Here is a 22,368-nt window from a genome sequence, read left to right as displayed (position 1 = left end):
ACATATACAGCCGGATTCATACAATTAACATTCTCTACCATTTACCTAATAGATACGTGTATAAAACAGGCCTTGTAAGACACCCATATATTCATGAAGATATATAAATACGAGTACAATATTTATTTATTTATTTATTTATTTACATTCGAATATTCTCTCGTTTTATTGAAACATGGTATTTATTTATTTTGCTTTTCATCTTTAATGATTTTTAATAATAATACCTGGTATAAAGTTAGAATTTAGGCTTAGTTAGCGATTAGGGTCGTTACTCGTTAGTCCATACATGATCATCTACATCCATATTTCGTACACGTTGTATACTGCCCATACATGTATGACGTCACTCGGCCAGTCACGTACAGTCGTCCATTCATAAATTCATATTCCGACTTCCGGCTGGCGCGCCAGCACTGTCTTCTCCAACATTCACACTTACCCTTAATTAATTCGGAGAATATCTCACCAAATTAGTATATCTATATATATGTTTAGGGATATTTGATATGAAATTATTCAAAAAGATTTTGTATAATATTTATATTATTTATATTGTAAATAATCTTTATAGCATATAAGGCGAATTTATCGAAACTTATATGCATAAAGACTACTTGCATAAATATTTACTAACCCTCCTAATATATTTTTTTTTTTGTTGGTTTATTTACGAAAATTAAATATTTTACTATTTGACTTTTTAACAATCAAATAAAGACTTACGATTTATAATTTATGCAACTTTTGATTATTATAAAAAACCTGGCGACATTACAATGTGACCATGAAATTGGCCCATAAAAAGTTGATGTTACGTCGGATCACGTCCCTATTGCGTCCGCGCCGCTTCCGTCCTCCTAGCGCCGCTACATCCTGCCGTCTCTAACACACCACGCTTCTTACTTGTCTTATTCACGCATACATTATTCCCTAGTAGCGTATTCTATTACAGCTGCTCATTAGTTCATAATATATAAGTTCGGTTTAGCTACTTACTGAGATTTATATTTTACTGACTATGACTCGACACTTTATATGCATAAACTTTCATCTCTTAGCTCACCCCCTTCCAGTTTAACTTATTCGTCAAGATCCATTGCGTAAAAAAAACTAAACTGACTACTCATCATGATAATGCAAATACTGGACTCCATCACATATACAAATCAAAACTTATATCCAAAAAAATATCCTTCAGTTTTGACGAAAATATAGATTCAATAGATGATTAAACGCTCTGAAATGTAAATCTTGTTATAATATACACTAAAACCGTTGAAAATGTCAGTAATTTAATTTTCATGTAACTATGAAGGCGATGATCAGTCAGACTGTTCGTCATTCAAGTTATATAAAAGAAAATAGAGGCAGTCAATTATTATCTACTAGCTACTCGCCCCGGCTCCGCCCGGGTATGCATGTAGGTATTATACATATAAACCTTCCTCTATCGCTCTATCTATTAAAAATCGCTTCTTAATCGATTGCGTAGTTTTAAAGATTTAAGCATACATAGGGACAGACAGCGACAGCGACTTTATTTTATACTATGTAATGATGATATAATAATACGTGATGCAAATCATAGACAATAGAACCTTAATAATGTTCATACTTATAATTTCAATTAACTGTGGTCGAATTTCGACAACTAGTCAAAATAATTTGTCCTGACTTTGTTGTTGATAGCGCTTGAAAGGTTTTAACATCGGATTGAAATAATTATAACAATGTCGGTAAATAACTTCCCTTATATCAGTTATGAGCATGGGGGTCAGCGAGTGTTCACAGGTCGGTTTTTGTAACGAACGCCAGCGCGTGCGCAGGTGGCGGAGCACCTGCCGCACATGCCAACTAAAGCCATAGACACGGCATATACCACACCATTCGCAACATTTGTCATAGACCATTAGATATTCAATTCATAATTGTTTTTGTTAAGATTCCCAATTACATATTTAAGTTTATGAAGCCATATCCATTTTATAATTAATTTATAAATACATTCATTATATATACTGAAATTAGGTATTATTTCACATTATCTATTACTATAGATACATATTTGCTGTAAGGTTATTAATGAATATACACATACACAGATTCGTGTTCTTTCATATTTATTAACTATCGGTATGCCTTGTCTATGAGAACATAACTCTTCTATTTATGAAGTCTAGACATTGTAATGACAATAATAGCTTAACGATTATCGACAGAATTGAGAACTTTTATTGATTGTCCGGAATCCGAACACAGTTTACGACTTATAAGTATGCCTGTACCGTAGCAATGTGATATCTATAGCTAATGAATCGATCTGAATCAATTCCTAATTGTTATTTACGATCAGACGCAAATAAAGACACGTCAATGTGAACACCCGTCACACAACTATAATACCTATTTATTATAATGTTAAATCTAAATTACCATCTGCCGCGACAGTCTGATTATAAATTAATGCTAACATAATATTCGACCGGATATTATTGTAAGCCCGGTATTTTTGTAACTAAAAAATCTACTCTTTATTTCAGTACAAAATGTAGGTGTTTCGGCTTGAATTAATAAAGTATTTGATTATCACAGTGCCGTACATTTTATAGGCAATAAATATCGGTCGATCTGCTGTTAGTTCATTTCGCATCGGCTTCATGTAGGAAAATGTATCGGTACCCTTTTATTTTTAAACTAACTTGACTCATGCACGACAATAACTTTTCAAACGGCACCTAAACTAGTACGTAGGTGCCCGTTGCCCGTTGCTAAGCGTTTGAGCTTGTCTATACGGAAAATATTAATAATATCTAATGATATAATAAATTTAATACAAAACGTACGTATGCAAATTGATTTTCAACTTTACTAACATTCATAGCTATTTAAATACAACTACTATATTTGAAATTTTTTTCAAAAACATCATGACGATTTTACAACTTTATCTCATATGCAAACGACATAAGTGTTCCATTTAATAAAGTATGTAAGTTTGTAAGCAAATTTCCAATATTAATAATCAAATCTTGAGACTCGAACATGAAATAAATTTTATAAAGCATTTAAATAATAAAATAATAATTAGGAAGCAGGCGACTACATGACAAAACAGCGTCAACGCGACATTAAAATATTTAACACTTCCCGCCGAAAGATGTTCCAATTTTGAATTTGATTTAAACGCCACTCGCTGACAACCATTTCCTCTTATTTTCATATTCTGTCACATTTTTTCAATAATATATTTTTTCTATTATATTAGTGTCAGTTGTGTACACCCGCGTTTCAGCTCTATCTTTCAGCTGCTAACTTATTACAATTGTACTGAAAAATAATCTTATAGTTGAATGCCAAAAATATTAGTCGATCCAAAACTAAACCATAGTATAACATAGCATAAACTAGTAATAACAATATATTGCATTTACGAATATAGGTCATTAATAAGATGTTTACAATTTCTTGTTGATATTCGTACATCCTCATGAGAGATGTGCAAATTTCATTTGTTAGATATCGCTTTATTACGTCATTACATGTATAGGTAGTCAGACGTTATTTCAATTATATTATGTATTTATATTGATGTATCAGTAACAGACTTAATTGAAAATATACCTACATAATAAAAAAGCACTTATGTTATATTATATAGCATGCTTATAGCATGCAAGACTATGAGACTATTCTCATAGTCTTGCATTGTTAACTAAATATCCCTGAAATAGGTATAACACTATTCTAATAATTATTTCACTAAATCTATTCCTACTTCCTTTAGATAATGTGCTTATAGTTATAAGCTTAGTAGCTAAGAGAACTATTTATTTATTCTTACCGATATTATGTGTACCATGAAAGTACATGTGAGTAGAACCAAGGGCGATAAGAAATTACCAGATTGTTAACATACATATAAGTAAAATTAAAAATGGTTACAAATGAATAGAAATGGTTTACAATTTTTAAGTATTTGATTAAGTCTTAAAAATATTTAACTAAATAGGTATATGCACATAAGTATGTACTGAATAATATATATGTATCTGCCTCCCTATGTTACAACTTTATTTCGACTGTATCTAATTGTAAATATATATATTTAGTATATGCCTATGGTATAGATATAACGCACGTCTAAAATTCTTTTCTTTCTTGAATGTCCTAAATTGATAAAAATTATACTTAATTAATTAATGAGGCCAGTATATTAATGTCAAAACAGAGCAACGTTCAAACGACGTCGCGGCTGTCACCAGGAGCTCACCTGCGCCCGGCATTGCTTCTAATTTTAAAAAATCATATTTCGACTTCCGCTCTGAAATGGGAATTGGCGCGACGTACAACGCGCTCGTTCGTTAATTCACGAAATTATTCTAGAATTCTACAGCAAAATATATCTGTATGCACTAGAATATTTTCCTATACTACTTTGCAGTTTAAATTATAATCTTATTATGTAGTATTATAAAAAATGCATATATAGAGACATAGATTGATTTACATTTCTGATTAGTAGGATATGGGATGAGAGATTGGTAGTAGATTGTTATAGTCACATAGATATACCTACTTAGTTGAGACTAGATGAAGATGAAGTGCTGTGTAAATATTGTCTATTAGATAGGTAATTGTTAAACTTTTTTTTACTTTTGGACATATACAAGTATACTACCACAGCTTAATAAATATAGATTCTGTTTTTACACTGTGATACATTCATATCTGTTAGATACAGTTATCGTACCGTATTAGTTATGTAGCAGCATAAATATATTATTCGTTCTAACTATTAGTAGCAACATATGTAACCACCTATGTATATTCTATTGCAAGCAATGTCATTAAAATGATACGAAATTTCAAGACGAAAACGAAAAGCCAAATATGTAACAATAAAAACTCACTTGTCTGTCATTAAGACACCATATGGCGAGCTCAGCGCGTGCTCGTTCCAAAAAGTCATCGAGAATATTTTCGCGGGTCTCAAGTTACACTGAAAAATAAATTAAAAAAACGTGGACACAGTCGCGTCGCAGCTGCCGCGGGGTCTAAGGTTACTGCACAGCTTGTACTGCCTGGCGTACCGGGAAAATGTCGCCTCTCACACTGTCACCTAATATATGATCATATGTGTGTAGCTCTATACTACTTATACCAGCGACTTCATACGTGGCGTGTATTCACAATAATACTAGGTAGGTATAGTCGGTAACAATTATAATTATTTTATTTTATTTATTGTTATAAATTGCAACCAGTAATTAAGTTAACACAATATACCTTTTTTTTACGTAGAGTAGGAGATAATAATTGTAACTTCATATTATGTCTTGTTTTGTCTTGTTGATCGCTCAAATAAATAAATTATCTATGGTATTGATTCTACAATGTGACGATTGGCTAATAGGTTGGCAAATAAATATATCGATGGTCGTGGATACACGATCCAAGTCGTTTCGATGAAATAATCATTTGCTATTTTTTTTTTAGATAATCATTTAATAAAAATGCTAACCTATTTTATAACTTCAAATTTTCTTTCACTACAACAGCAAGGAATTAGATAGGTATCTACATAATATCTATGTTTCTGATAAAATTACAGAACGTAGATACTGCCAGTCTTTTGCAATTAATAAATATTTACTATTTAATATTATAAAGTTTGTTTATTTGCTAGAACACGCTAATTTCCGGAAGTAACTGGTCCTTACTGAAAATCCCCTTTAGTGATTAATAGCTCAAAACAGCCTACAGACTATATAATATCTCGCTACGAACATTAGGAGCGGAGCAGCAATGAAAGACCAAAAGAAAGTCGCTAGTCTGAATAATATTTAATGCGGAATTTTGTGAGTGTGGATGGATGAATGTCTGTTACTCTTTGACTTAAAAACTACTGAATGGATTTTAATGAAACTTTACAGTAATAACTTATACATCAGAACAACAAATAGGCTACAAATATCTCGGGTATAACCGCGGGCAGAGGTTGTAATTCATATAGGTATATGTTAGATACAAATATTGAAACGCAGTTTCCATTCCGGACCATTTTCATCGCTGAGCAGTTTCCAAGGAAGTATTGGCAATCTCATTGGAATAAATCTCGATCCGATGTCGGTTCGCTAGTTCGCCAGTTCGCCAATGGTCGGTGCGAGTGGCGACCTTTCGACCTGGCGCGCGAGGCGTGGCCGCGCCCGATTGGCTCGCCCCGCCCCCCCTCTAGCCGCCCCACGCCCCGCGCGTGCTCTCGCTGATTTTACCGCGCATTTTTGTGGTGCTCGTTCAGAAATGAAGTGATGTATTTAAAGATCTCATTAGCGTAATAATGATTGATTACTTCTCCAGATGTATTTACCACAGCCGGGCAAAAGTAATGATCGTATACAGTATCTTGTATAATTGAATTTATACCTAAGTATCCTGCTATACAAATAAGTGAACATTTAGTTTTGGTAGGATTTTATATGCCTATATATATTTTTAATATACCAAAATGTCGTGCCGTAGTGGTTTACTGTCCTGACTATAAAGTCAGGGATCAGGAGTTTTAATCAAGCCCACATGAATCTCTGTGTACTAAATTAATCCTGTAAGATTGATGTCTGTATTTTTGTGTAAAATAAATTATATAATGTAATACATATTATATCTAATTACGATATCTTAATAACTAAAGCGTGAACAGTTTATAAATAAAAACAATAGAGTTATTTTAACGAAGTAGTATATTTCTGTAACTACACGTCTGGTGAAAACGAAACAAGCAGGTCACCGGGTCAGTTCCTGGCTGAGCTTTTTACTTTTTCACAAATTTATTGGTCTTGTTTCAACAGCCCCGGGGAATTGTAATGAGCGGATCTCACTTCATTAAAATACTTCTATTTGTCGAGTTGACAGCCCGCAGTGATTTGTTCCCGCTCTTTTGTTCTTTTTACACGCACTTCTTGTGACGCTTCATTTGTTTCACAGATTTGTGTACGTAAACAAAGTTTTTATTGAAATTTCTTACCTTTCTTTTATGCATTACATTCCAAGGGCATAGTAGCGATGTGTCTAAGGAGGTATATGGCTAATCTCAAAGGATAGGAATACTACTAAAGCCAATATACTCCTTTCTCTTTCGACATAATTAGGTATGCCTTGCTCAAAGACAAGTCGAAAATGGATATTATTTTTAAAACGTTCATACAACCTGTCCGGTCACGTGATCAATTCTGTATGAAAATATCGTATTATAATATTCTTATTACGGCAGATGTGGTTGTTTCATAATTTCCTTGTTAATTGTAAACACTATTATATTTTAAAGAAGCTATACATACAATAGATTTTTTTTTTAATATTGTAGGCTCTACAGCTGTAAATTTTAAAGACAGCGATTCCTAATATATTCTATAATGTAATATGTCTGTAAAAATATAAGTTTAAAAATAGAGGAGAACAGAAAATAGTACTTAGATATAGAGAAAAGTAGGTATAGTTAATTTATTTAAAAAGGAAATATTTGCTTTTCGAATAAAATAAATGTATTATTTATGTGGTTAATGCTGTCGTTAAATGAATGATTAATAATATACTTATAAGTTAAAATAATCTTTTGATATTAATGGTTACTATAACATTTAATTAAAGTACTTAGGTACTAAATAAACCTATTTTATCTAAGTACAAACTTTCTCTTATATATGTAAATGATGCTTTCTAGTCCCTTTATGGAATGATTTCTGTTTTATGAGTACATAATCACTCTGTCTTTCATCTTAGTACCTATAGGTACTAAGTTGAAAGACAGACAGACTTTACGATTAGGTACCCCTGATACCTACTTATAACCTTGTAGGGGAGAGGGAGGTAAGACGGGGTAGTGGGTAAGACGGGGTACCCAGCGAAATTCACTTTTCTAATTGACCAATCACACTCGTTCATTCATCGTGCGACGCGCCGCCATGACCGTTAATAGTCGCCCGGTGATTAGTGGTTCACAAGTGCACAGTGTCGAAAAAAATTCAAAATAAGTATTTTACTGCATGTTGCTTATCATATTTTCTTCTGGCTTGACACGTGACTGTGGTTTATTAAATAACGTTAGCTGGTGAGGTGTTGCTGTGACTGACGTTTAAACTAACCTATAATAAGGTATGCATTATGTTTCCTAAAGATTGTTGGCTGTTTTGCTTTTGTTTTTATTTTTATATAAAAGGGCTCTGCAGGTAAGATGGGGTAGCTTTGTTTTGACTTCTCCAAAAGAACTATATCCACTTCCGCTTACTAAAAAGTCCTCTCGTGTTGTTAAAAAGCGTGGAAAAACAGAAATTATCACGTCGTCTCCTTACAAACAAGAATTAGAAGTAATCGCTCGCAAAAAAAAAAAGTTGTTGAACAGAAAAAAATAGAGAAAATAGAGATAAAAAAGAGAAAAGATGAATTAAAACAACAGAAGAAAACTACTACAAAAACTCAAAATAAAAAATTAAAGAAGAACAGCCCATCACCCAAAAGAGCAATACGACGAGGAGTTTCATCATATGAAGATGAAAGTCAAGAAGAGGGGAACACACCGTGTATGTATTGCGAGGAAATATATTCCGTTTCCATTGAAGGGTGGATATCATGCTCATTATGTGGCAGATGGGCTCATAATAGTTGCGCAGGAATAGATGATGATGATGACAAAGCCATACATGTCTGCGAGTTTTGCCAGCTCGAATAATCATCTTTCTCTATGATCATTCTCATCACCCCATCTTACCTTAGGGGGTACCCCATCTTACCAGCACCATGGGGCAAGACGGGGCAAAACACTTCTTTTTTATTTTTTATTTTTTCTCTTAAACGTGTTACTTAAACCTACTAATGACACCAAATATTAGAATTATATTAATTAGTTGTTAATTATAAAATAAATATATTTGTTTCACTACGGTATTTTTTATGCTATTGACCTTGAAAGCTTAAGTACCCCATCTTGCCACCCTCTCCCCTAGTAGGCATTTATTTTTCTTTCTTTCGTATTTTTGTAAATAGTTGTATAGTACAACTGTAATAATGTCACAAAAAATACAGTCTATACCAGAATATTCTCTTCATGGAAGTTAGCATACTGTGCTTTTGATAAATTTGGGACAAAACAATGTCCCTTAATTTTACTGCCTAATCCCATCCAACAAACGAAACACAAACATACAAAGCAAGCTACTTGGCAACTGAAATAAGTGAGGCTGACGCGATAGACGATTTTTTACAGTCTACCTTATTATTCATAATCATACAAACACTGGACATCAACGGAGTGTCCGCCACGCAGTGGTCACCTATCACAATGGCGCGATTACTGACCCCGTTGCGTGTACATACATACATATGTATCTATAGGTCATGTCATTATATTACACACTACTGAACAGCCAGTAGGGTTGCCATTCTAAAAATACATTAACTCTATTCTACCGAGATAAACCATGTAAAAATGGCGTCTGTGTGAGTAAATATCTTTATCTCAACTATTTCATCCATTAACTTATTATTTAACTATTTCATCCGCTTACTATATTAGTGATCAATGTTTCGATTTAATATGGCAGTGAAATTACAGAGTTTGGACTACGAGGCTAATACCTTAGTCCTCAGGATGATATTCCAATAGACAGTCATCTTCATCTGCTTCTTCCTTATCTCATTCATTTAAGGTCGGAGTAATATCTTTTTCTTTTCCATTCATCCTTATTAGCATCATTCATCTCGTTAGTTAGATATTCCCTTTTTTGTTATATCATCTTTCACACATGAAGACCAAGACCATATTGTTTCGTAGAGTAATAGGAGTTCAAGCAGTAGTCTTGGACACTAGTCGTTACTGTCATTTGTGTAGATATCTACGTAGGTACTGCACGTTTTATTGTTTGTACCTATCATACTGCCCGTCTGTCTATACACAGAGTAATGCACATAGCTTAACACAACCATAAGTTTTTACTAAAATTAAAATGTAATAATTTCCATATAATCGTATGTGTCATTTAATTAAACTCTTAACTACGTAGGTACTTACATTATTTTTATATTTGTATTATATTTTATAATTTAAATTCTTTAATTAAATAAATTTATATTTTTACTCATCAAGTTAATTGTGTCGTGACACTAAAGAATTATCATAAAACTGTAAAAGTTCAAATGCATTGCATTGTGGTTGAGAATAGCTATAGGACTATAGATATCTACTTACTAGATACCTAACTTTTTGCAATAAGTTACCCAGGTGACCGTGAAATAAGAAGGGTATCACATTCTAGAAACAATAAAATAAAGGTATCATCATATTAATAATATAGTATTGTAAATATGATGACATCTTTAACTTATTTAATAATATAGATATAAATAAACTTAACAAAAACCGGTTTGTATATATACCTATATGGTGATACGATGTAAATATCTAGATGTTATAATTGAAAAGAACCATGTAAAATGACACAACATTGGTTCAATTGCCATGATTAAAATAGAATTAAGAATTTCATTAAGATAGTAGGTACCTATTACTGGTAAATACATACCAAGTTAGTGAAATATTACTAAAAACTGATTGAGTGACAGTATAGTAGATAGGTATATAAATTGTTTGCACCACACGTTTCTTTCTGTCCAGCAGAAAGAAACTGTAGATAACGATTGGATCTAGTCTAGTGGATTGCAATTGATTTCAAAAAGGATTAACCAAAAAAAAATGGCGTTTAACCAAAGTTCGCAAAATCAGATTAATAGTGATACATAGAAATTAAAATCGATGTCTGCTATGCCAACACGATATCGTGCACGCACGACGCCGCAGCGGTTGCTGTCAAGTGGCGGGGTAAGCGGAGGGGGAGGGGGCGCGGTACGTGTGGGTCCGGCAGCGCACGCGCAGAACAAAGGGCGCGCCGTGAACCGCGACCGTCGCGCTTCGGTACGCCGAGCCTCGCACACACCTCGACATGCACCGCGTCCTGATTTTTTTCTAGTCATTCTTCTGACCCTGAACATGCAAATACGAATACCAATCAAGTTTTCGGGGTGAACTTTTATTCTGCAGTTAGCGAAACTTTAGGAATATCCTGGATCCTGGGCGGGGAGGAGATTGACAGTAATGGGGACCAGTAACCCAATTGCTAGTATCTTTTATTGGATGATAATGAAATGGTGCACGTGCCTGTGTCTACTGACTGATTTCATCTGAACATCCTATCATCCGCCACTGGTGGGCACCGCCAGTGTATATCGTTATCGGCGGATGCACTATACCATTTTCAAACATAAAAAAACACTGGATCCTTGTCATCAATGCATGATTTTGCACAAGCAACAACGACCGCCATATTTCATAAGGAACGAAACGAAATGCTAATAGAAATTTATGTTTATTTTCAGGAGGCTACACAACAGGAGGGCCTCGCGAAACAAACGCATATGGATATACGGAGGCTACAGGAGGCGCGGCAGCACCGGCGTCAGCGCCCGCGCCCGCGGCGGCGTCCCCTCTCGACGAGTACTACCAGCCGGAGTACTCGCCCGCGCCCCCCGCGGCCCCCTCCCAGCCCTACCTCGAGGACTACTACCACCACGCACACACGCATACGCAGCCCCTGCTCACACACGAGCCCAAGTACCAACCACATACGTACACCAAACCATATCCCAGAGGCAAGTCCATTAATCTTACTAATATTTTAAACGCGAAAGTATGTGAATATTGATGGATGGATGGATGTTTGTTAAGACTTCTTACATAAACTACTGAACGAGCGATGAAACTTTATAGTAATAGCTATAGTTTATACATCAGCATAAACCATAAGCTATAATTTAAAAATGTTATTTGCATATTAGGCGAAATATAGTGGTAACTGTCAAGTAAGTGTGATGCAGACAGGGTTGTACGAGACAACTAGTTTTACATATTTGTATTTGTAAGCAGCTAATCGTATTTAGCAAATTATAAATTCAATGCTCTATCAATCAAACTTTGGCATTTAGAGTCCTTTGATGAAATTAAATTTCCGTTTTATGTGCAAGTGAAGTAGAGTAGTATAAAGTTTCTCGCTTAGAATCTGGAACAGCCCGACTGGTGAAGTACTCTTCTTTTATAACTGGAAGACCCAGAATGCATTATTAAATTATGTTTTGAACACTGAAACTTGTTATTCTCATTACTCAAGCAAATCGAACGATTAATTTTAAACCAGATTATCCAAATGCCTTAGTTGCCTTAGTTGAAGAAAACGCTAATGATAACTACTGGATTTATTGACTACAATAACCACTAATCATGAAACAGTATACCATAATGTGATTTTTCGCAATATATGTGTGCACATTATAAAAAAATTATCGTTATTATAAAAGTGATCTCAAATGAAAAATTTTTAATTCAGACCAGATTGCTACCATCAAGTTTATAAAACTTCTTTTTATGTGCGAGTTGCATTTACGAGTACACAGATTACATTCAATAAAGAACCGGAGTTACGACACTAAATTGTCACAATATAACTAATGTCCTCAACAAATTCTAGACGTGAGATGCTTAAATGATCTTATTAAGGCATCATGAAACTAAGACGATTCAGTTATAAAATTTAATGATGCCAAAACAATGTTACTTGGACCGAAATAACATCAATTAAGCGGTACCAATTAGTAACCGGTCGGGTCTTGAAAAAAGCTGTGTGAGAAACATGACACGAAAGATTCCACTCAACTCAACAACTGCGTATCTTGAAATTGTATACCTTCACCGATTTAGCAATGCCACGGGCATCCTTATAATAATTATTGTAGCGTCATACAGTATATTAAAACATTTAATATGTCTTACATTTTGTGAATAATAAGTTTTGTTTTTGATGTTAGTCTATTTTAATATTAGGACCAAGCAAATCACGTACATTAGGACAGAATAGTATAATAGTCGATCCCATATAAACAAGCACACTATACGCTGAGCTGCTGCCAGATAGAGTTTCCATACTTTATCATGTAATATCGGGGAAGTCTATCGGTAAATATTCATTAGTAAAGGATGAATATATTGAAATATTTAAACTATATAATATAGGTATAAAATAAATAAATATATTCAACGAGGATCTGTTATTACAGGTGCTGGCGGAAGGTACGGTGGCGAGGGCTACGGCGAAAGCTACGCACCGGAGTACGGTGGCGGTTGCGCCGAATGGGGCGAATGGCCCGGCGAGCAGCACGTGCTCATACCGCAGGACAAGCTCGCGTACCCCGCATCAGGGCCCTGTTTCACCGGTACGTCCACGTCTTTCTTGAAGTACCACAAGTGGACTCAAAGTCGTCTGCAAAATTATCTGTAGCTTTATGCTGAGTCCTCTTCATCTTTGCGACACATAAAGCCAGATCTAGTTTTTTAATTTGTACAATTTCTTTTTCTGTATCTTGTAATTGATGAGTAAATAATTTATCTATTTAAAACAAAAAAGAATCTTCTTAGAAAAGGAATTTGACATATGCAATGTGACGGTATATTGATGAAGTCTCTAATTAGGAATTGTTAGGTTAGGTTAATTAGTTAGGTGATTCTCACTAGACTTATATTCGATATCAAATCCCATACATATATGGAGATAGAGATAATATTAGAGGTATTGGCGTATGTACACATTAAGTTTTCAAACAAAATGTATTTATGTCATTTATCTACATATCTCAATCTATGGACAGCCAATCCTTATCAAATGAACTACAGCAAAATCGTTGCAGGGAATTTATAAATGCATTCATACAATTATATTTCCAGTATCAAACCTAAAAAAACTAAAACATTGAAGTTCTGTGTTAAGAATATGTCGTATATCGTAAAGCAACTGTGTGCTATATGTGCAGGTTCAGGCCCCATCCAGCTGTGGCAGTTCCTGCTAGAGCTCCTCACCGACAAAAGCTGCCAGGGGTTCATCTCGTGGACCGGAGATGGATGGGAATTCAAACTCACCGACCCAGATGAAGTAAGTGTCTTGTTTTACTTCTCACTTTAATGTATTTTTTGCAATCTATACTAATATTAAGAAATTTCTGTATAATTATAGATTAGTTCCTATTTAGAATACCCGTCCCAATTATAATTCGCATATTGAGCAACGCACACCCATAAGGCTAAAACGCAACGCATATAATAGATAAAACCAACGATAAGACTCGAACATAGACCATGTCCCATATTTTTAAACAATTAATAATAATGGAGAGTTACATCCGCCTACGTATACGCTGGTGGGGCACCAGTAAAGAATTATATGTTTAGACGTACTATCCCTAGGTACATTACGGGCCTGTATTAAGTTTGTCTGAATTTATTAAAAATAAATACTATGTATATATAATATTTATAATAAGCTGTTTTATTGCTCAGGTGGCGAGACGCTGGGGCATTCGCAAAAACAAGCCGAAAATGAACTATGAGAAACTGTCACGTGGTCTACGTTACTACTATGACAAGAATATAATCCACAAGACAGCCGGCAAGCGCTACGTCTACCGCTTCGTCTGCGACCTGCAGAGCTTGCTCGGGTAATTGTTTTAGTTTTCTATATGTACCATACCTTGTAGACTTAACCTAAATAGGCCGTCAGGTTAGGTTGCCATCCTGATGGCAAGACTAAAGATTACTAAAGATTGCCTTTGTCAGAGTTAGACAAAAGGTTAAAAGAAAGAACACCTTGGGGTTTTTAGCCGGTAGCCGGACCCCCGTCCGGCGGTACCTGTCAACCGACACGGGCGGGTCTCAATGAGGATTTTCTCATATTAAAAAAAGGGTGAGGTAGTTAGAGGCATTATTGTCTCTCGACGTCGACGTTTTACGTTTGTCTATACTTCGCCAAGTGTAACTGAATCCAACGCGGCAGAGCTGAGCCTATCTTGTCTGGTTGATTACCGATGTTTCCATTACCAGAGAGTCAGTCAAAATAAATACACAAAATATTTTTTGTCGGCGAGATTAGAACTCACGACTCGATCTATATCTTAGTTGTAAATGACTACCACGACGCTCTTTTTGTGTAATTTTTTAGTTTTTTACCTCTTCAACTTTAATGTTTTTTACCGATCATATATTTGACCTACCTACTAAATAGATATATTATTATATAGATTGCTAGATTTAACATTGCATCTTCATGTACAAAAGCATGATAAGAATTGTAAAAATATTATATAAATATTCTGATTTCATTTTTTTTACTGATTTTAATTTATTTTTTCACAAATGTTTAAGTTATTTATTTAACGGAAATATGTGCCTACTTATAACTTATGTTTCTATTCTGTTACAGAATATCGCCGGAGCAGTTACACGCAATGTATGAACCCAAAATGGAAAAGAAAGATGACGACTGAGCGACTCTTGTGCGCCTCGATCGCAATACACTTCAAACCTACAGCGATCAACACTCACAGATATACCACACGAGCTCAGCCAACGAGCTTAAAACTCTGATGTCATGAAAATACCCTTCAGTTAGCTCGACCGATGTCCGCATTGCGTTCCTTTATCTTTATACAGATATATTTTATAATTGAGCATACATTGAAACTATATGGTACTCGCTAATATTGTAATGAAGGCTGCTTTATAGAAAAGTGAAAAGTCATCATGTGATAAATTTTATTATACACTTATAGACAATGACAGAATTAAAGTACTCGTACATTTCTTTCCATAAACATTATCTTATTGAGATTCCATTATTGAAAAAAATGTTTTATAATTTATATTTTCAGTCACTCAACAATTTATGGATAAAAACCTTAGTTCGTTTCGCATGATAGTTCGTGCCAAAAAACTTGAAAATTTATTAGATATAAATTTTCTAGTTTTTTGGCACTTCGATAACAAGAATGTGAATAAAAATTTGTGACAAATGCTTTTAATACTTCTTTTAGGGGTGTTATTCTAGAACTGAAGTCGTATTATATTGTGTCTCATAACGATGTCGGATTTGATCTCATACACAACCACCAGTTGAATTGTTATTAATACTTACTAACTACAGCCAAATCAATATCCATATTATGCCTTTTATATGGAAAGTCTATGCTATACCTACTCACATTTTATATTGATGTATAAATAAGTACCAAAAAGACCAATGGTGCCTTATCACAAATGATTGTTATTCAATTATTAAATAAAATATAAATATTATTTACGTCTCGTTAGAATCACCCAGTATTGAGCACTAACTTATTTAATAATTTCTAATCCAACAGTAATTACTGATGTACCGATATTAGATAGGGTACTATACGAAATTTTTAAATTATCGAAAAAAGTCAACGGGCGAAACTATTTACCTAGTGCTAAAATAGTAAAATTCTGCTATAATTTTAACAATAACTGTAAATATAAGTTAATTTTGTTACTTTATAAAAATAATTAGGTATTATATTATAATAGGTATTAAGTGTTGTATGTTTGATTGGCAGATTGTTGCAATATGCGGTTTAATAAAAACATAGATGATGACGGACATGGAAATTTCTAAACAAACAATTAGTTCTGTAAAGTCCAAAGATTTTCAAAACTTATTTTATAACTTCCCACCAATTGGAAAAATATCGTGAAATATTAACTAAAGGACTTCGTCACTGTGCAAATTCTGTACACCAATATATTACAATATACACAAACAAGGTTTTCAACTCAACCCGAATTACTTAATGATAATTATATAGACAATTTTAACTGTGTCATGATGCATATAAGAAAAATCGAAATTTAAAGCAACACCGGGTGACGTCATTAGTCGCTGATCTCGTGGTAAGGGATTGTAATGTCTTACTAGTTATGAAATTAATTAGTTGTATTATTTTCAATTTTTGTAGATCCTAGCATACACCGAAGATATTTCGATAAGTTTATTTTGTAAAGTATTTCTCCATCAATATCATACTCCATTTCTTTTCAAGTGCAATGCTTTCGGTAGGACATATTTACGGAATTTTTACATTGTTTATTAATGGTGCTCGATGTTTCTGAACACAACTAAATTAAGTATATTATAACGTCTTCCCTGTCTATTATACTATATTGTTTAGTCGCCACTTAGTACATATTTTCAATCCTGTATTCGTTGGTACCTATAGACTACTGAATTCTGACATCTGTTTTATTAATTTAATATAAACATTAGTCGAGCTGTAAAGCGAGAAAGAATTATAGATATTATGGCATAAACGATGTAGGTATATGCTGAACTTTCAAGCTGTATTTTTATTAGGCGTTGTATGCTATCAATGTATGTAAACTTGAATTCCAAACACACGCCATTACCAAGTGATACCCATTGTAGTTACGGCCAAATTTTGAATGTATAAGTGTCGTTGTATGTATTGATGGAAGATATAAATTTAAATATATATATATTTACGAAATGACTTGTTGTTTCTTTTAGAGCATTCATTTCATTCTCAATAGATACCCTAGATACAGAAACCTAATTCGGGAAGTCTGCTGACATTCCATACATTTAACAGTAGAAAAACTGTATTTATTGATATTCCTGGTATCAATAATTGATCTGAGTAGTCCTTTTAACTATCAATGCCCTTTAATCAAAAATGGTCTTGTGATTTGTAAATCTATCACTATCTGCATTACTATGTAACTCGCGGATTGTAAGTTCTTATTTATACTTAAGTAGTTACATTGTAATATGCCCACATTATCAATAAATAGTGTTTACAACTCATGTGCCAACAGATATGTCACTAGACAACTTGCAGCCTGTCTGTGATGGTGACCGTCGAATCGATTGTAAACTGATATGGATATCTATAGACTACCTTAGACACTATATAGTACCCAGACAAAATATCATGCCTACTCATGGCCATGAATAAAAATATTTGTGCGTGAAATGAAACTCGAGATTATCGGAATTAAGGCGGTATGCTTCAACGTAGTAAACTCATATTGTCAGGTATTCCTCACATTTTTCATGATGTTCTGACTTCACCTCGGCCATAGATATTATTATAGAGTCACGTGGGGCAAGTGTGCGCAGCGGGTAAGTGTACGCACTCGAAGTATTTCAAAAACGGTTTATAGGTACGAACTGATAACACCCCTCCTCATTAGCGCACAAAAGGCTATACTTAGTGCAACTTTTTCACTGTCCGCCGGTGAACCATTTTGTTTCCGTAAGTGAGTATTGTTTTTTGCTTGAAATATTGCGATTTTTGTCTTAAATGAGAGACTCATTCCTTTGTAATATATTTATATTTTGAAATCATGCTTTATACCATCGAACAGTACATTTTATGTAATATAAGCCGTGTTTAATCTTTTGGTGATGACGATTACGTAATATTGCTCAGTTCTGGTTAAATTTTATTTTGATGGTTTGGGGTAAGTGTGCGCATACGAATGTCGGGTAAGTGTGCGCATGCGAATACTTACCCCGCTCCGCTTTGGCTTTGTATTTATGATGCAATTTGTTATTTCAGAGTTTAATTATACATAAAAAATGCCTCGATTATAAAAGAAATGCCGGATAGACGTGTTGTCACAGAGGAACAGCTAGAAGCTGTTAAAATATTAATTTCGGAGGTTGGTAGCAAACGACAGTGTGGCACCCGCAATAATGAGTGTACCTTCGTCTAGGAATGAATATGTACGACTGTCATCCATCCAAGAAATACCGATGTTGGCCTTTTGCATTTCTTGGATGAATGACTGTGATTCAAAATCGGCGAAAGAAAGGCAAAAAGTCAATCATTGATACTGTAAGTCCTTATAAAGTAGAATTGGAAAAACAAAAAACAAGAGGAAGAATAAATTGCCAAAAAAGAAGATACGACTTGATCTGAAAATAAATAAAATGATGAGCAGGAATTATTTTGCCCACTGTGTGGAGAAAAATACATATTTCCACCGAATGAAGACTGGATCCAATACAGCATCTGTAAGAGCTGGTGGCATGAACAATGCAATAACTTTGAAAAGGAATTATTTGAACTGATGTATTATTAGGTTGAGGATGTCTATTTTCTGGTTTATCGTATGAGTCTGACTCTATTTACTGTATGTTACATGTTGCGTACACTTACCCGCACTACTGCGCACACTTACCCCTATACTTGGGTAAGTGTGCGCATTTAAACAGTTTTGATTTTGTTGATTTCCAAAGAATTTGTGTAAATGATAATTATTTATTTTGCGTTTAAGTTGTTGATTATTAAATATTTTATATAATAAACCTTGTTTTGTTCCAGTTAACTTCAAATATTTTATTATATGATACTTCAAACCTTAAGTGCGCACACTTGCCCCACGTGACTCTACATATGTGGCATCAAGAGGGGATGTAAAATGCCATGGTCAGTATTAACGTTGGGACCAGTTGGAACATCATTCCATTGTCAAAACCTAAAAATAAAATAAAATATTGGGATTTTATGACAAAATGGGCAAATAAGGAAACACCATTTTATTCGCAGTCGTCTTTTTATTAATATGTTTTCTCTTTTTATATACAAATAATAGGTATATGTCAATATAACAAAGGAGTTTTATGTCCAACATCCCCCCTCAATTTCTAATCTAGTAAATTTGAAATTGTTACTATGATACGTACGAACATACATCGAACATCACCGTATATAATATCGATAGATGGTGTCACAACACTAATCTTAATTTGAAATTTATACAATACATTAGAAGTCGAGTTTACATTATATTCACTTTGAAAGTTAAATAAGAATGTTGGTTGAAAGATTGAGCTTTAGCAAATACATCGGAAATATTTTTTACTTTCTACATAGGATAAATTAATGATTTTCTTAGCAATAATATCTTTTACGGAATGAGATTTAATATCTATGTGATTTGATCTTTTACTATTTTCGTAGCTTTCAATTAATCTCAGACAATGGAATGCAAATGAATAAATAAATAAAAGGCCCCGCAGGTGAGTGCGTGTACCCACACGCCTTGTGAAGAAGTATACATACTTCTTAGCGAGCTGTTACTTAGCAACAAACATTATAAATACTATCATTATTCTATGTATAAAAATTCTCTCAATAAAAAATAGTGTCTTTTAAGCTTTTTAATATATTTCTTATAAATAACAAAACATTCCACTACGCTCAACACTAATTTACTTAATATGGTAGCAGAGCGATAAACAGTAACGATTTTATGAGAATTCCTATAAAATGTCGGTTACAAAAATTGAGCCCTTAACAAAAGAGAATTACGACACTTGGGTAATTCAAGCTGAAGCTATCCTTGTAAGACATAAATTATGGAAATATATTGAAGCGCCCTTGACTGCTGATAGCACTTCAGATGAAATAGAAGGAGATAGACAGGCAAAATCGGAACTTGTATTAATAATCTCGCCTTCTGAACTGAAGCAAATAAAAAATTGCATCACAGCAAAAACATTATGGGACAAACTAAAAGACATTTATGCTAGTAGAGGTCCTGCAAGAAAAGCAACTCTATTAAAGAAATTAATCTTGACAAAACTTGAAGGAGACGATGTTCGCAGTCAGCTAAACAATTTTATGGATACTGTCGAAAAACTGGCTGATATGGACATATCAGAATAAATGAAGATTTGTTAACATTTATGATGTTATACAGTCTGTCGTCAGAATATAACAATTTCAGAGTCGCTATCGAATCACGCGACGCACTTCCAAAGCCTGATGTACTTAAAACGAAAATAATAGAAGAATGTGAAGCACGTCATCATCAAATTACAAATAATAATGAACCTGAATGTTCTTTTAATGAAGAAGCACATTACGCTTCCTGTAAAATTTGTAAACGAAAGGGGAGCATTTTTAAACGCAAAGGTCACAAAATTTGTACAAATTGTTGGAAGAAAAATAATGAGAGTAAGCTCAATAAACTTAATAATAGTTATGGCTGTACATCTCATATGACTTATCAACGCGATCTTTTTAAGAATTTAGAAAAAACCTCCAAGAAATTAAACTTTGCGACAGCAGAACTCACTGCTGATATTAAAGGAAAAGGCACAGTAACCTTTTTATCTAAGAATGGTAAGAATTATGCAGTTACTAACTTGCAAAACACGCTGTATGTACCAAGCCTGTGTACTAATTTAATGTCAGTTAGCAAGATGACAGATGCTGGTTGCTCTGTTGTATTTAATAAGAATAAAGCAACAGTTAATAATCCTAAAGATGGAATAACTATCACGGCATTCAAACATGAAGATGGTCTATATTATATTAAACCTATTAATCAAGAACGCAACAATCTGGTCGATGATAATGATGACAATGTTTCAAGCAAGACTAAAAAGGAAACATCATCAAACATCTATGAGTGGCACAGAAAACTTGGTCACATGAATGCCAAGGATCTTAAATTTGCACTTACAAATAAAAAGTTAATAGGCTTGAACTTCGATACTTCTGAAATGCTGAATGATTGTGAAACTTGCATCCAAGCAAAACTTCATCGAGTACCTGCTCCTCGTGAGAAAACGACATTACATACTACAGAACATTTGGAAATCGTTCACAGCGATGTATGCGGTCCAATAAGAACGCCTACAGTAAGTGGAAACAAGTACTTTGTTACGTTTATTGACGACTACAGTAGATATAGTAGAGTCTACATAATTAAAAACAAGAGCGAAGTCTTTGAAAAGTTTAAAGAGTATAAAGAATTAGCAGAAACATACACTGGAAATAAAATCAAGTTCTTACAGTCCGATAATGGCACTGAATATGTAAATAAAGAGTTTGATACTTATCTAAAACAATGTGGTATACAACGAAGGCTGACTGCACCTTATACTCCAAACCAAAACGGTATAGCTGAAAGGAAAAATCGTACACTGGTGGAAAAAGCAAGAGCAATGATGATTGATGGAAATACACCTTTAAAACTTTGGGGCGAAGCTATAGTTACAGCAAACTATCTATCTAATAGGAGTATTAATAGCGCTATTGAGAACCAAACGCCATTTGAACGGTGGGTTGGAAGAATACCATGCATTAATCATTTGTACGTGTTCGGCTGCAAGACTTTTGTTCTTCTCAAAGGTATTAATGGTCACAAATTTGCACCCAAAGCAATACCTGGTATGTTTGCGGGATACTCTGAAACATGCAAAGCATTTCGAATATTTATACCTTCGAAAAACAAAATACTTACTTCAAAAGATATTAAAGTCATGAAGATCATATTCTATGATAAATCAAATAATAAAGAAGTCCTTAGTATTAATGGTATTAACAAACCTGAATTGAAAAATGAACACCGTAAACAAACTTCATTTCAAGAAACACCTCGTAAACAAA

At 33.9% G+C, this 22,368-nt stretch overlaps 1 protein-coding gene across 4 annotated transcripts in view; it reads left to right on the top strand.

The window, feature by feature from the left end:
* The window catches only part of LOC131847552 (ETS-like protein pointed), a 159,661-nt gene extending 142,213 nt beyond the window's left edge, over positions 1-17,448 (top strand). For 3 of the 4 annotated variants that reach the window (XM_059197131.1, XM_059197134.1, XM_059197135.1), the window contains 5 exons: positions 11,425-11,697; positions 13,156-13,311; positions 13,906-14,024; positions 14,429-14,586; positions 15,348-17,448. In XM_059197131.1, the coding sequence (XP_059053114.1) occupies positions 11,425-11,697; positions 13,156-13,311; positions 13,906-14,024; positions 14,429-14,586; positions 15,348-15,411 (770 nt within the window). In that variant the 3' untranslated portion in view covers positions 15,412-17,448. The remainder of the gene's footprint in view (positions 1-11,424; positions 11,698-13,155; positions 13,312-13,905; positions 14,025-14,428; positions 14,587-15,347) is intronic. The other variant, XM_059197133.1, reaches the window with a different exon arrangement.
* The last annotated feature ends 4,920 nt before the right edge of the window (positions 17,449-22,368 follow it).

The sequence above is a fragment of the Achroia grisella genome, unplaced genomic scaffold (genome assembly GCF_030625045.1).
Source record: "Achroia grisella isolate CSIRO2021 unplaced genomic scaffold, CSIRO_AGI_Agris_v1 utg540, whole genome shotgun sequence".
Lineage (NCBI taxonomy): Eukaryota > Metazoa > Arthropoda > Insecta > Lepidoptera > Pyralidae > Achroia > Achroia grisella.
The sequence above is the reverse complement of the archived record's forward strand: the minus strand, read 5'-3'. Positions and strand labels throughout refer to the sequence as shown.